The 13,390-nt window shown below is 44.7% G+C and overlaps 1 protein-coding gene across 1 annotated transcript in view; it reads right to left on the minus strand.

The window, feature by feature from the left end:
• Nucleotides 1-13,390, minus strand: part of cacna1g (calcium channel, voltage-dependent, T type, alpha 1G subunit) — a 727,897-nt gene that overhangs the window by 98,884 nt on the left and 615,623 nt on the right. Inside the window, exons 22-23 of the mRNA XM_041216784.1 lie at nucleotides 9,737-9,863; nucleotides 1,742-1,867 (exon numbers count right to left, since the gene is read on the minus strand). Of these exons, the coding sequence (XP_041072718.1) occupies nucleotides 1,742-1,867; nucleotides 9,737-9,863 (253 nt within the window). The remainder of the gene's footprint in view (nucleotides 1-1,741; nucleotides 1,868-9,736; nucleotides 9,864-13,390) is intronic.

The raw sequence follows: 13,390 nt of genomic DNA on the forward strand, positions 1-13,390 counted from the left end.
ATACACATCATCTTGGCCTGGCTCAACAGTGCAGTCACCAAGTACTGCAGCTTGAGGTTTCCTTCAATGAGATGTTAAACTGAGACCCTGTCTACTTGTTAAAATGAATGTTAAAGCCACAACAGCATTATTCAATTACAGAAGGGCAAGAGTTCTTCTTGTGCCTTGGCCAATACTCTTCCCTCAATTAATTCCCTTAATTACCTCGCAGTGCTGTTTGTGGGATGCTGCTGGTACAAAAGGGCATCTAAGGGTAAAGAATGGCAGCTGAGGGTACAACATGGCAGCTAAGGGTACAAGATGGCTGCATGCCTCTGCCTACATAACAACAGTCAATGCATTCTAAAGTAGTTTATTGTGTTTTGAGATATTTGTGTTACACGGCTAAATAATGCAAATAACATTATAAGCACCCCTTGAAGATATAACATATGGGGTTGATGCTTTAATTTCTAAAAGGGACTTGAAAGGCTTCCTCACAATATTACTTGCCTAAATTGAAAACACCTAGGATGAAGGATGCCATAATATATTGGATAATAAATTGACTCAATAATTGGGAAAGGGCACTGGTTCTATGTGGCAAGTCTAATATAGTCATCAGTTGAGTATCATAAGGTCAGTCTTAGAACCTGTTGTTCACAATAACTATGAATGATCTAGTGGTCATTAAAAGTAGAATGTAAATAGCTAACAAATGATGAAGGAAAGTACAATGTTCAAAGTACAGGAACTTAATGAAGACATAATGACAGGTAAACAATGAGCATTTAATATTGGGAAGTGCTAAAAAATAAAAACACCACAAATGGCAAATAAGTAGCAAAGTATAACTAAATTAATTAATAAAAAGAATGAAAGTGCTTTGGTTGACCAAACTCTGAAAGAGTCATTATGTTTGCTAAGGCAAATAAAATATTGGGAAATGGCAGTAAACATATAGAACGTTCGACTGAGGAACTAATATCCACTCTGTGAATTGTTGGTAACATTAAGTATCCAACAGATACTTAATTCCCAGGATGATACAGGACCAGTACCAGAATTGCTTTGTACTTGGGAACTGTTCTTGTTCTGGCCATGAAACATTTGGGGGCAGCCCCTGGCAAGCCTGGTATCAGCCTCGATTTTGTGCTCAAGTCTTTGGAGTGGGACTTGAACCCACAAGCTTCGAGCTCAAGAGGGGAGGGTGTTACCAGCTGAAAATGCCTGACACCTTATATAGATGCTTGACTGTATGAGGCTGCTAATGTGACAGTGGGCACCCTGTTATTATTGGATGTGGAAATCTTAGGACTCCCAAATACCTAGACCATCCTGCAAAAATAGTGTGCAAAATACATTAAAATCCTCCCAATACAGGGCCTGCCCATAATGTGGCTGATTAGTGTCCCAGATGCACAGTGCTCATTACTGACAGGGGCTGATCGAAGTCCTGCCTCAAAGATTTGCTCTTTTCCATCTCTGGGGGCTGCCTTTACTGATCAAAATCCCCACTGAATTGTGGGAGCCCCTCCCTCCCAAAAATGGTCAAAGCTTCCCCGGTTCCTGACAAGATGGGCATTGACCCCCGGTGCCACTCCTGGGGCATCAGGCACTACTTCCCATCATACCTGAGATAGGCTGAAATCAGCTGGCCTTTGGATGGAGGTGTGGCCACTGCCCAGTGAGTACATCATCAGCCCCACAATCTCTCCAGCCAGTTTGGAGAATGCATAACATGCCTTAAATCCTCCCATACCTGCCCCAGGTTGTCAAAGTTGTACTTGTGACGGATCCACTTGTAGTTGGCTTGGAAGCAATCTGATTTGTTGGTGATATTTCTTGTGTCTTCTCCAAGACAGATGTAAAATTTGCCTTTGAAGAGCTGAAATGAAAATAGATGCACATACTTTGGAACTGTTTACACATCAGGATTGTTTCATTTGGGAAGATTGCTATGAGCTCCAATCATTGAATGATACAGCGTGGAAGGAGGACATTCAGCCAACTGTGCCTGTGCTGGCTCTTTGAAAGGCGATCCAATTAGTCCCTCTTCCCTGCTCTTTCCCCACAGACCTGCACATTTCTCTTTTTGAACTATATATCCAGTTCCAATTAAGTTACTATTGAATCTACCACCTTTTCACACATTGTATTCCAGATCATAACAAGAGTGTACCATTGCTTGCAATAAATAAAGGTAACAATGGGCTGAATTTTACATGCCCTTGGCGGGTGTGTTTCCCCTGGGGGGACATGTAAAATGGAGTGGCCGCCCATCCCACTACCTTCCCACCCATCCCTGAGCTCTCCCCCATGATGAAGGGGCGACGGGCAGGCAGGCACACAAATCAGCAGCCCGCCTGCCATATTTAATAAATAATTAAGGGTCAATAAGGCTTGTTTTCAAGCCAGTTGACCCTGATAATACGCTGCCCACGCCATAAAACATTTGGCGTGGGTAACAGGGTGGGAACGGGAAGCCCGGTTTTTAAACTTAAATGTTTACAGGGCAGGATGGAAGGTGGGAGGTGTCGCTCTTAGGGAGCTGCCCTCTGCTGATCGTGGGGCAGCCCCCACCCCCTCTTAGGTCAACACACCTCTACTTTCCTTCCTACCCTCTCCCTTCCTTAAACCCACCCTCTCCCCTCTCTTACCCCTCTTCCTAACCTATGGCTGTGGGGTGAGTTGGCGTGGAGCATGTCGGCTTGGTGGTGGGGTGAGGGGTGGGGGGTGGGGTGGGGGGTGGGGGGTTGGGGTGGGGGGGCAGGTGGGTGGTGCTGTATTATGTTTCCCAATGTGTGTGTCACTGATGAATTGGGGTAGTTGCCATCAGTCAGTAAGGCTCAAATTCTTCCTCCCTCTGGGAAGGAGGTCTTATTCCAGGAGGCTGCAGATGGCAGCAGTGATCTGTCGTGAAAGGCAGAGCCTCCGGAGGAATCTGGTGCTCAGACATGTCGGAAGAATTGATCCTCCTCCGCTGATAGATCCTGTGTTTGGGAGGAGGGGGCGGGGCTGGGATCTCACCCCTTTGGAACTGGACCTCTCTGTTTGTCCCCTCTGCCCTGTGTCTGAGCAGAAGGCAGCTGCTGTTGCTCCTGCTCTTCTCACTCTTTGTCAGAGGTGGAGGTTGGGGCTGCCTCCAGTGTCGTGGTGAAGGCCGAGAGCAGGGAAATGACAGCGGCTGAAGGTGAGTGAGGTGCTGGACCAGGTGATGTAACTTTCAAGACGTCAGCAATCACCTGTCACGAACTGAGAGCACTTTTTAAAAAATGATTCTTTGATGGGATGTGGGTGTCGCTGGCAAGGCAAACATTTGTTGTTGCCCCATCCCTAATCACCCTTGAACTGAATGGCTTGCTCGGTCATTTCAGAGGGCAGTTAAGAGTCAACCACATTGCTGTGGATCTGGAGTCACATGTAGGCCATACCAGGTAAGGATGACAGATTTCCTTCCTTAAGGGCATTAGTGAATCCGATGGGTTTTTTCGACAATCGTTGATAGTAGCTTTTAATTCTACAATTTTTTAATTAATTGAATGAAGGTGCGATTTGAACCTGCGCCCCAAAGCATTAACCTGGGCTTCTGTAATACTAGTCCAATGACATTACCACAATGCCACCAACTGTGCTGTGAACAATAGCCTATCAGCTGGCCATGGTTGCGGCTCTTCAGTTTCACTGATCAAAGGCTTCCCAATTTGTCAGTTTCACTGAGGAAGCAGTCCACACTGTGCCTTTGGCTCACTTACTTGCTGAGTTCCACACAGCCCTAGGAATAGATCTATTGCTTGTTAAATCTAGAATCTTTAGTTAAAACAGAACTTAATTGCTATTGGAATATTTAAATACCTTATGTAGAGATGCACTTGCTTCCACACCCACCTAGGTGAAGCCAGACCCGCTGCTTAACTCGCGGCATGCACCCAAACCTGCCTTCCCTTGCCTGGGAAAAACTCCCCCAAAGCAGCATTTGGCCAAGTGTGGCATCAAGGACATCTAGAAAAACTGAAGTCAATGGGAATCAGGGGGAAAACTCCCCACTGTTTGGAGTCATACCTAACACAATGGAAGATGGTTGTGGTTGTTGGAGGCCAATCATCTGAGCCCCAACACATCACTGCAGGAGTTGCTCAGGGCAGGGTCCTAGGCACAACCACCTTCAGCTGCTTCATCATCAGCCTTGCCTCCATCATAAATTCAGAAGTGGGGATGTTTGCTGATGATTGTGCAGAGTTCAGTTCGATTCGCAACTCCTTAGATAATGAAGCAATCTGTGCCCACAAGCATGGACCTGTACAACAATCATAATGTGACGTTCATATCACACAAGTGCCAGGCAATGACCCAACAAGAGAGAGACTAACTTCCTAAATTTGACATTCAATGGCATTACCATCAGCGAAACCCACTATCAACATCCTGGGGGTTGCCATTGACCAGAAACTTAACTGGACCAGCCACATAAATACTTTGGCTACAAGAGCAAGCCAGAAGCTAGGTATTCTGTGCTGAGTAACTGTGGCTGATTAGTGCAGCTCCACAGCATTCAAGAAGCTTGATACCATTTCGGACAAAGTTGTCTGCTTGATTGTCAGCTCACCTTAAACATTCATAAGAACACAAGAACATAAGAAATAGGAGAAGGAGTGGACCATATGACCTATCGAGCCTGCTCTGCTATTCAGTATGATCAATGCTGATCTTCAGCTCCAACTCTACTTTCCTGCCTGCTCCTCAGATCCTTTGATGCCCTGAGAAATCAGAAATCTGTCTGTCACGAGCATTGAATATGCTTGACAATGGAGCTCTCTGGGGTAGAAAGTTCCAAAGATTCACAATCCTCTGAGTGAAGAAATTTCTCCTTATCTCATTCCTAAATGATTAGTCCCTTATCCTGAGACTGTGCCCAGTGTTCTAGATTCCCCAGCCAAGGGAAATAACCCCTCAGTGTGCTCCTTGTCGAGCCCTTTCAGAATCTTGTATGTTTCAATGAAATCACCCTTCATTCTACTAAACTCCAGAGAGCATAGGCCAATTTACTTAGTCTCTCATCATCAGGCAACTCTCATCCCGTAGGAACCAATCTGGTGAAACTTCACTATACCACCTCCAACGTAAGACTATCCTTCCTTAGATATGGAGACCAAAACCTGTGCACAGGTGTGGTCTCACCAATGTCCTATACAATTATAACAAGTATTCTTTGTTCTTGTACGCCAACCCCCTTGCAATAGAGGCCACCGTGCCATTAGCTTTCCTAATTGCTTGCTTTACCTGCATCCTAACTTCCTGTGTTCCTTCTATGAGTACACCCAGCTCTCTCTGAACATTGACATTTAAAAGTTTCACGTCTTTTCAAAAATATTCTGCTTTGCTATTATTACTACTAAAGTGAATAACCTCACATTATACTCCACCTCTCACCTTGTTGTCCATCACATTACCTGTCAAATATCTCTTTGAAGTCACTCTGTCTCCTTCTCACTGCTTATGTTTCCACCCACCCTTGTATTGTCAGCAAACATGGATACATTATTCTTGGTTCTTCCACTAAGTCATTAATGTAGAATGTAAATATCTGTGGCCCCAGCACCGACCCTTGCAGCACTCCACTAGTTACAGCCTGCTAAATTGAAAGTGGCCCATTTATTCCCACTCTCTGCTTTTTGTCTACTAACTAATCCTCCATACATGCTAATATGTTACTCCTGATTACATGAGCCCTTATTTTGCATCCTAACCTTTCATGTGCCACCTTGTTTTGGAAATCCAAGTATGCCATGGGGAGAATTTTGCAGTCGGTGAGCGGGGGTGGGGCCTGCTCCTCGATATGTAAAATGAGACATGGTGATGTCGGGCGTGCGTCCCGAAGTCACTGCGTGTCGTTTAGATTTTCAGTTTGCCGGGCGAGCAGTCGAGTCGGCTGTGCACCCACTGAACTCTCAAAGGTCTATTAGGGCCTGTTCGAAACTAATTAAATCAATTAAATGAACTGCCTGTCCAATGTTAAGATTGGCGGGTAGGCGGAGAGCCTCATCCACGGGCGGGATGAGCTTTCATGAAGTGTTTAGAAATTAAATAAATTTTTAAATTAATGTTCCGTGACATGTCCCAGCTCATGTGACACTGTCACATGAAGGGACATGTCTTAAAATATTTTCAATGCTTTATTTGAATGTTTGAACCTTAAACAAATCTCCATGAGGCACGGATGTGCCGCAGCGAGATTTCTGCACTCTTTCGCGCGCTTCCGGGTGAGTGTCACGTGGGGCAGGCCTTATTTGGCCCGCCTACATGAAATGGCGGCATGCACCTGATCGGGGCGCTGATCGAGGTCGTGCTGGCTCCTGCCCACCCCTGCACAACCTCCCCCGCCGACGGGGGGAGAATTCAGCCCTATATCTACTGGTTCCTCTTTATCTACCCTACTACTCTATCCTCAACAAATTCTAATACATTTGTCAAACACCTTAAAACTACGGCCAGATTTTATGGTCCCTCACTGGCGGGATTTTTAGGTGGGAATGGGGGGAGAGCGAAATTGAAGGAACGAGATTCCCTTCGGGTTCCCACCCTCTCTGACCACGCAGCACTTTTATGTTGGGCCGGGCAAGTCCTTGGACGGGAAGCCCGTCCTTGCCCCATTTGAGGCCCTTAAGGGCTGTTTCCCGCTCATCCTCAATTTTTAGGCTGACAGGAGGATTGAACTGGCATGGGGGAAGCCCGAAAATCAGTGGGCCTAGATCATGGATGGGAAAGGCGGGGAGGAGGCACTTCCGTCAGAAGTTCCCTTCTGACTGGGTGCGCCCCCCTCCCCCGACACCCCAATTGCCCACTTTGTGCCCCCCCAGGCCTTCCCTACCCTCACTGTCCTAGGAGCCCTTAAACTTACCTGCACCTCTGCTCCCTGCACTTAGGCTCCTACTGTCAGGAAGATATAATAATTTCATAATGTTATTGGAATTTATTGTAAAGTACAGTAATAGTGTGGTCTGTGTCTATGCGTGTGTGTGTGTGTCTGTGTGTGTGTGTTTTACTTGAATTACAGACAGCTGGTCTGAAGGCTTTGATATAAGAAAAGAACCTAGGTTTGAAATGCTAAATAGGTAAACATGGGGGAAGTTTTAGAATGTGAGGTGTGAAAGGAACATTTGCATTTTTAAATAAACCAGACCAGCTTGAATTCAAAGGGTGTGAGGTTGGGGGGGGCGGGGGGGGCGCAAAATGTTTCATCTAGCCAGGAGAAGTTAAGAAACGGTATGTGTTTTCCCCCAAAGATTACTGGTAAAATTGGTCTTATGACAGATTTTTATTATTAGAGAGGTAAAGTCCAAAGACATAGTGAAACAATGGGATTTGCATTCAAGGGAGAAAATATGTCTAAAGAAGAGAAGGCTGTGTGTAAGAGAAGAAATTCTAAGATCTAACAAGTGTGAAAAGCCTCCAAACTTTGTGCCCAAATTGTTGTCTGCAAGAACTGAAGTTAAGAAAACTTACTTTGAATTTGACTGTTCAAGGTATTGTGTTACTTTGCCTGGGTCTTTTAATATCTGTGTTTTTACTGTAGCCTTAACAGAGGTGTAACTGGGAATTAGATTAATTCAGGGAGCTAGGAGTTATCATAATAGTAATTTGTAAACCTATGTATGTGCTTAAAATCTTTTTTGATTAATAAAGGTTTAACTTAGTTTGCAGAAGCCTATAAAGCTCGGTGGTCTTATTACTACTGAATTCAAAGCATGCAACTCGAAATAAATACAAATTGTAAAACAGTTGTGGCAGTTGTTTGAAGTTTCCTTCTGGGATTTGAACAGCTCAGCATTTACTATCTGCTGTGCATAACACTGACATCTTCCTGAACTTCCTCTTCTGTCCACTGCAGTGCTGTCACTGCAGGGGCTAGAGAGCTGCCAGCCAATCAGATAGGCAGGCAGCTCTCTAAGGTGGGACTTCCTCCCCAGGGAGGGCAGAAGTCCCGCCTGCAGCAAATTGATGCTCATTTGACTGTAAATTGGCTGCAGAGCTACTCAGAGTCGGTGGCAATGTGCTCCATGCCGACTCTTTGGATGGCGGGATGGGAGACCCCGCCATCTGAAAAATTCAGGCCTATGTTTTTTACGTCTGAACATACTATCATGTTCTATATGCACCATTCAAACTTCCTCAATAATGGATTCCAGCATTTTCCCAAGGACTGATGTCAGGTTAACTGGCCTGTAGTTTCCTATTATCTCTCTCTCTTTTTTGAATAGCAATGTTACATTTGCTAACTTCCAATCGACTGGGAACATTCTAGAACATAGGTAACTTTGGGGAATCATAACCAGTTCACTATCTCGGCAGCTACCTCTTTGAGAACCATCAAGTCCTGAGGATTTGTTGTCTCTTAGTCCCTTAAGTTTCTCCAATACTTTTTCTCTGCTGATATTAATTACCTTAAATTCCTCACTCTTATACCCTTTGGGATACCCTTTATCTTTGGTATGTAATTTGTGTCTTTAACCGTGAAGACAGGCACAAAATATTTCTTTAATATCTCTTCCATTTCTTCATTCCCTATGATAACTTCTCCTGTCTCTTCTTTTAAGGGACCAGTATTTACTTTAGCTACTCTTCTCCTTTTTATATACTTGTAAAATCTCCACCACTAATTCACCATGAATGAGTTTGTACCATCAACAAGATGCACGGTCGCTGCTTGACAAGATTCCTTCAGCAGCACCTTCCAAACTTGCAACCTCTACCACCTAGGACAGGTGCAGTAAATACATAGAAACACCACCACTCAGAAGTTTCCCTCCAAGTTACACTCCACCCTAATTTGGAAATATATTGCTGTTCCTTCATCATCACTGGATCAAAACCCTGGAACTCACTCCCTAATAGCATTGTGGTAGTACCTCCACCACAAGGATTGTAGCAATTCAAGGGAGGCATTTGAGGATGGGCAATAATTGCTGACCTTGTTAGTAACACCCTGACTCTATGAATAGATAAAAAAAATACGGAAAGCAATCTGACCTGTAAGTGTGCAACACAATTTGGTTAAATAGCTAGAATGAGTCAGAGAAAACAATGAGAGAAACCTGATAATTATGAGACACTGAGTACACACGATTAATTGATGCATTAGCAGAGAAAGAGTTAAGGCTCAAAAGGAAGCAGGAAATATTGGTAAAGTGGAGCAAGCTTCTGCTAACCAAGAACTGGGGAGAAGCAAATGGCAGTTTGAAACAACTGGTGTGGACCAAGATCCCCAGCATGATGATCTGATACATAGACCCCACCCCAGGACACACAGAGCCCCCGCCCTAGGACACAGGGAGCCCCATCCCCAGGACACAGAGAGCCCCCACCCTAGGCACACAGCGATCCCACCTTGAGAACACACAGAACCTCCATTCTAGGACACAGAGCCCTAACCCCAGGACACACAGAGCCCCTGCCCCATACACAGAGCCCTCACCCCAGGACACACAGAGCCCCTGCCCCATACACAGAGCCCTCACCCCAGGACACACAGAGCCCCTGCCCCATACACAGAGCCCTCACCCCAGGACACACAGAGCCCCTTACCCCATACACAGAACCCTCAGGCCCAGGACACAGAGAGCTCTCCCCCCAGCTGAGGACACAGAAAGCTCCCCATCCCCAGGAAACACAGAGACCCCAACCCATATGCAGAGCCCTCACTCCAGACACACACAGCCCCCACTTCTGCATACCAGGCTGATTTATTGAAGATACAAACCTGCACTCCTAAGATGCCAAAGATGATAAAGAAGGCGCAGCAGATGACCACAATATTCCCGATAGGCTTCAGGGATGACATCAGTGTTTCAACCACGAGTTTGAGGCCTGGTGCTCGGCTGATTACCCTGTTTGGAGCAGGAGAATTTATATTAATGACCGATTTGACTGTGGCGAGTGATTTTTTTTCACCAAATTTTAGCTTTAGGAGTGGGAAATAGGTGCCGGGATTCTTTCTGGCTCCCAAACTTGCCCCACTGTTGGGGGAGGGGAGCACCGTGTATCTCAAAGCATTGGATTATCTGTTAGAAAACACACCGTCTCTTTCAAAATTCATCAGTACTGTAGTTAAATCCCAGGTGAGAGCTAAAGTCCTCATTGATGTTCTTAAGATACTTAGCCCAGCTATTGCCCACTCAGTAAACCACATAGAAATTTAAATAAAATTAATCTTCAGCTGTTAGGGGGCGCATCTGAAAGCTTTTTTAAAACTCCTTCTCATTTCATTCCTTTGTTACGGTATAGTTTTAACCTACAAAATCAGTGTATGATTTCCATATTTCTGCAGTGCCCCATTACTGAGAGTAATATTTCTGCTAGGAGCACCAGTCCTGTGAAGTGTTTTTGCCTTCTCTCAGATACTGAAGCAACTTTTCCCAACCTGCATTCTAATAAATGCACCAGTTCAGAGGTCTCGAGAACAGATGTCTATAGGGAAACGTTTAAAAAGTACCCACATATCAACTGTAATATGGCTACAGCAGGCTGCTCACTGGATAAACTGTTAAAGGAACAAGTGGAGGTGAAACCACGTTAAGACCAACAGCATTTAGCAATTTTCAAAGGACGAGGGCAGTAGGTGCATGGGAGCACCATCACCCCCACATTTTCCTTTAAATTATACAGCATCCTGACTTAAACATGTATCATTGTCCCAAGGTAAAATCAAAAAACTGCGGATGCTGGAAATCCAAAACAAAAACAAAAATACCTTGAAAAACTCAGCAAATCTGGCAGCATCTGCGGAGAGGAACACAGTTAACGTTTCGGGTCCGAATGACCCTTCAACAGAACTAAGTAAAAATAGAAGAGAGGTGAAATATAAACTGGTTTAAGGGGTCGGGGGGTGGGGTGGGGGGGGGGTTGTGGGACAAGTTGAGCCAGTGATAGGTGGAGATAACCAAAAGATGTCACAGATGTATCATTGTCCCTTCGTCGCCTATGGATCAAAGTCCTACTTCACAGCACTGTAAGAGCACCCTCATGGACTGCAGTGGTTGAAGAAGGCTCACCACCACCTTCTCAAAGGTGATGCTAACTGCAGTCAGTGCTTAGTGCAAACTGTAACTCCACACTGCTTAGCAGGGATTAGAAAAGTTTAGGTAATTAGGTAAAGATAATTGAACATTGACAGAGTGTAATTTACATATATTTGTTTTGTGATTCAGTGCAGCCTAATGAGGAAGGAACTAATGAGTACCAAAACAAAGGGAACACTTAAGTTGCCAGATCTGGCCACTTAGAAATTGATGCAAACACAAGTAGATAATGGTTATCGCTCTCTGGTTGATGTCAGCATTTGCCCATTTAAAACTGGGACATTTTAAGTGGTGGGAATTGTAAACAGAAAGCTGACACCAGCCTTCCAAGTGAGTCCCTCTCTTACTCTATTTGATGATATTCATTTTTGCACGCTAAAGCAGATTAGAGGAGTTTGCACCTCTTGAAGTATCATGATGAAGGACTGATGTGGAATTTCCTCTAGCCCATGGATCAGATTTAGCTTACTAAAACAGGTCAATCATGAATCATCCACAATATTGTGGTTTGTCTGTTGAGCCATCCTTTGCCTTTCCAATCCCCTCTGGGGATGGAAATAGAAGACAGCTGTCACACAACAGCACAGCAGCTGTTCATCTTCCCAAGGCAGCCCTCCTTAATTTTTTTGCTAGGGTATTCCCATCTAAAGTCTAATACAAAGTACCCTAGAACAACTTAAGGTCCACAGAATGGTACAAAACTTACAGCACAGAAATGGGCCCTTTAAGTCAACTGGTCTATGTAAATTTTTATACTCCACACAAGCCTACTTCATCTCACCCGATCAGCATATCCTTCTATTCTTTTCTCCCTCATGTACCTACCTAGCTTCCCATTAAAGACATCTATTCCATCTTGTACTCTTCATGTTACCACACAGGGAATGAATAACCTATCTAGAAGTTCATCAAGCTGAAGGACACATGTATTCATAAAATTAGCCTAACCTTAGTTATAGTGCTGAAATGTTGGTGGCTCCAAGACCAAAGGGCCAGCAAGGAGTTTGGTCAAATGTTAAGGTTGCCTAATCTCACCAAGGGAACACTTACTGCTTAGATCAAAGGGTATCTTTACCTAGGTAAAAGAACAAAGATTGCTACATGTGCTGTAAGGGGTGCAGGTTCAAAGGCCACTGCTCTGGTGGAATATGAATTCTGTAACTCTGCAAGCTGGGATCCCAGCTGAATGACATTAATGGCAGGATTCCCCACATTGCGCATAAGTGCATGTATGGAATTCTTGGAGAGTGATTGAGGAAGGAGCACTTCCAACAGAAACAGAAGTTATGAAGTTGGGATGTCGTGCGGGAAAACCTAAATTGATTGATGTATGAGTCTGGGGACACGTGACAATCTACATCTCATGTACAGAACAATAAATGATTGGTAGCAACTTGGAAGTGTTATTTATATAATGCCAACTGATTTCAACACTTCTACAGCTTAATGTGTCAGCTCTGGCTCAATTGGTATCATCCCAACCGCTGAGCCAGAAGGTTGTGGGTTCAAGTCCCACTGGAAGATAAAAATCTAGGCCGACACAGCCAGGGGTGGGGCGGGGTGGGGTTAGGGGCAGGGGGGTGGGGTTGGGGGCAGGTGTGGGGGGGGCGGTGTGTGTGTGGGGATGGTGGGTGCTGCACTAGCGAAGGTCCCAACTTTTTGGTGACTTCTTAAACCGAACCCCTGTCTGCCTTTACAGTTGGATGTGAAAAATCTCATGATACTATTTTGAAGAAGAGCAAGGGAGTTATCCCTGGAATCCTGGCCAATATATATCCCTCAAACAACATCACAAAAACACAGGTTATCTGGTTGTTACCACATTGCTGTTTGTGGGGTTTGGTTATGTGAAGATTAGCTGTCGCGTTTCCTACATTCCAACAGTGACTACACTTCAAAAAGTACTTCATTTGTTGTAAAACACTTGGGACGTCCTGAGAATGTGCCAAGCATTATATAAATGTAAGCCTTCCTTTGTCGTCTTAATTCACTAATATATTAAAAGTCTTTCCCTGTTACATCAGTAGTGTTATACATTTATCCTCCAAATCACCAGGAGTCAAACCACTTGAGATTTTCTTTTAATATATTAGAAGTGTTGCATATGCTGCACACCCCACCTCCTCCAACTATGGCCACCATTTGGCAAAGAGGAGACTGCCAGAACTGGCAGAGGTCTGGCACAAACAGATCCCTGCTGATTTCTAGGAAAGCCCCACCAGTTCTCTCACTGCAGAAACAGTGGGGAACCACCAGGGAATTTCAGCTGCGATTTCATTTATTCAAGCTCTGTAAATCAGAAGTCCTTTGGGAGGTTACACGGCATGAAACAGTTA

This window comes from Carcharodon carcharias, chromosome 22 (assembly GCF_017639515.1).
Source record: "Carcharodon carcharias isolate sCarCar2 chromosome 22, sCarCar2.pri, whole genome shotgun sequence".
Classification (NCBI taxonomy): Eukaryota; Metazoa; Chordata; class Chondrichthyes; order Lamniformes; family Lamnidae; genus Carcharodon; species Carcharodon carcharias.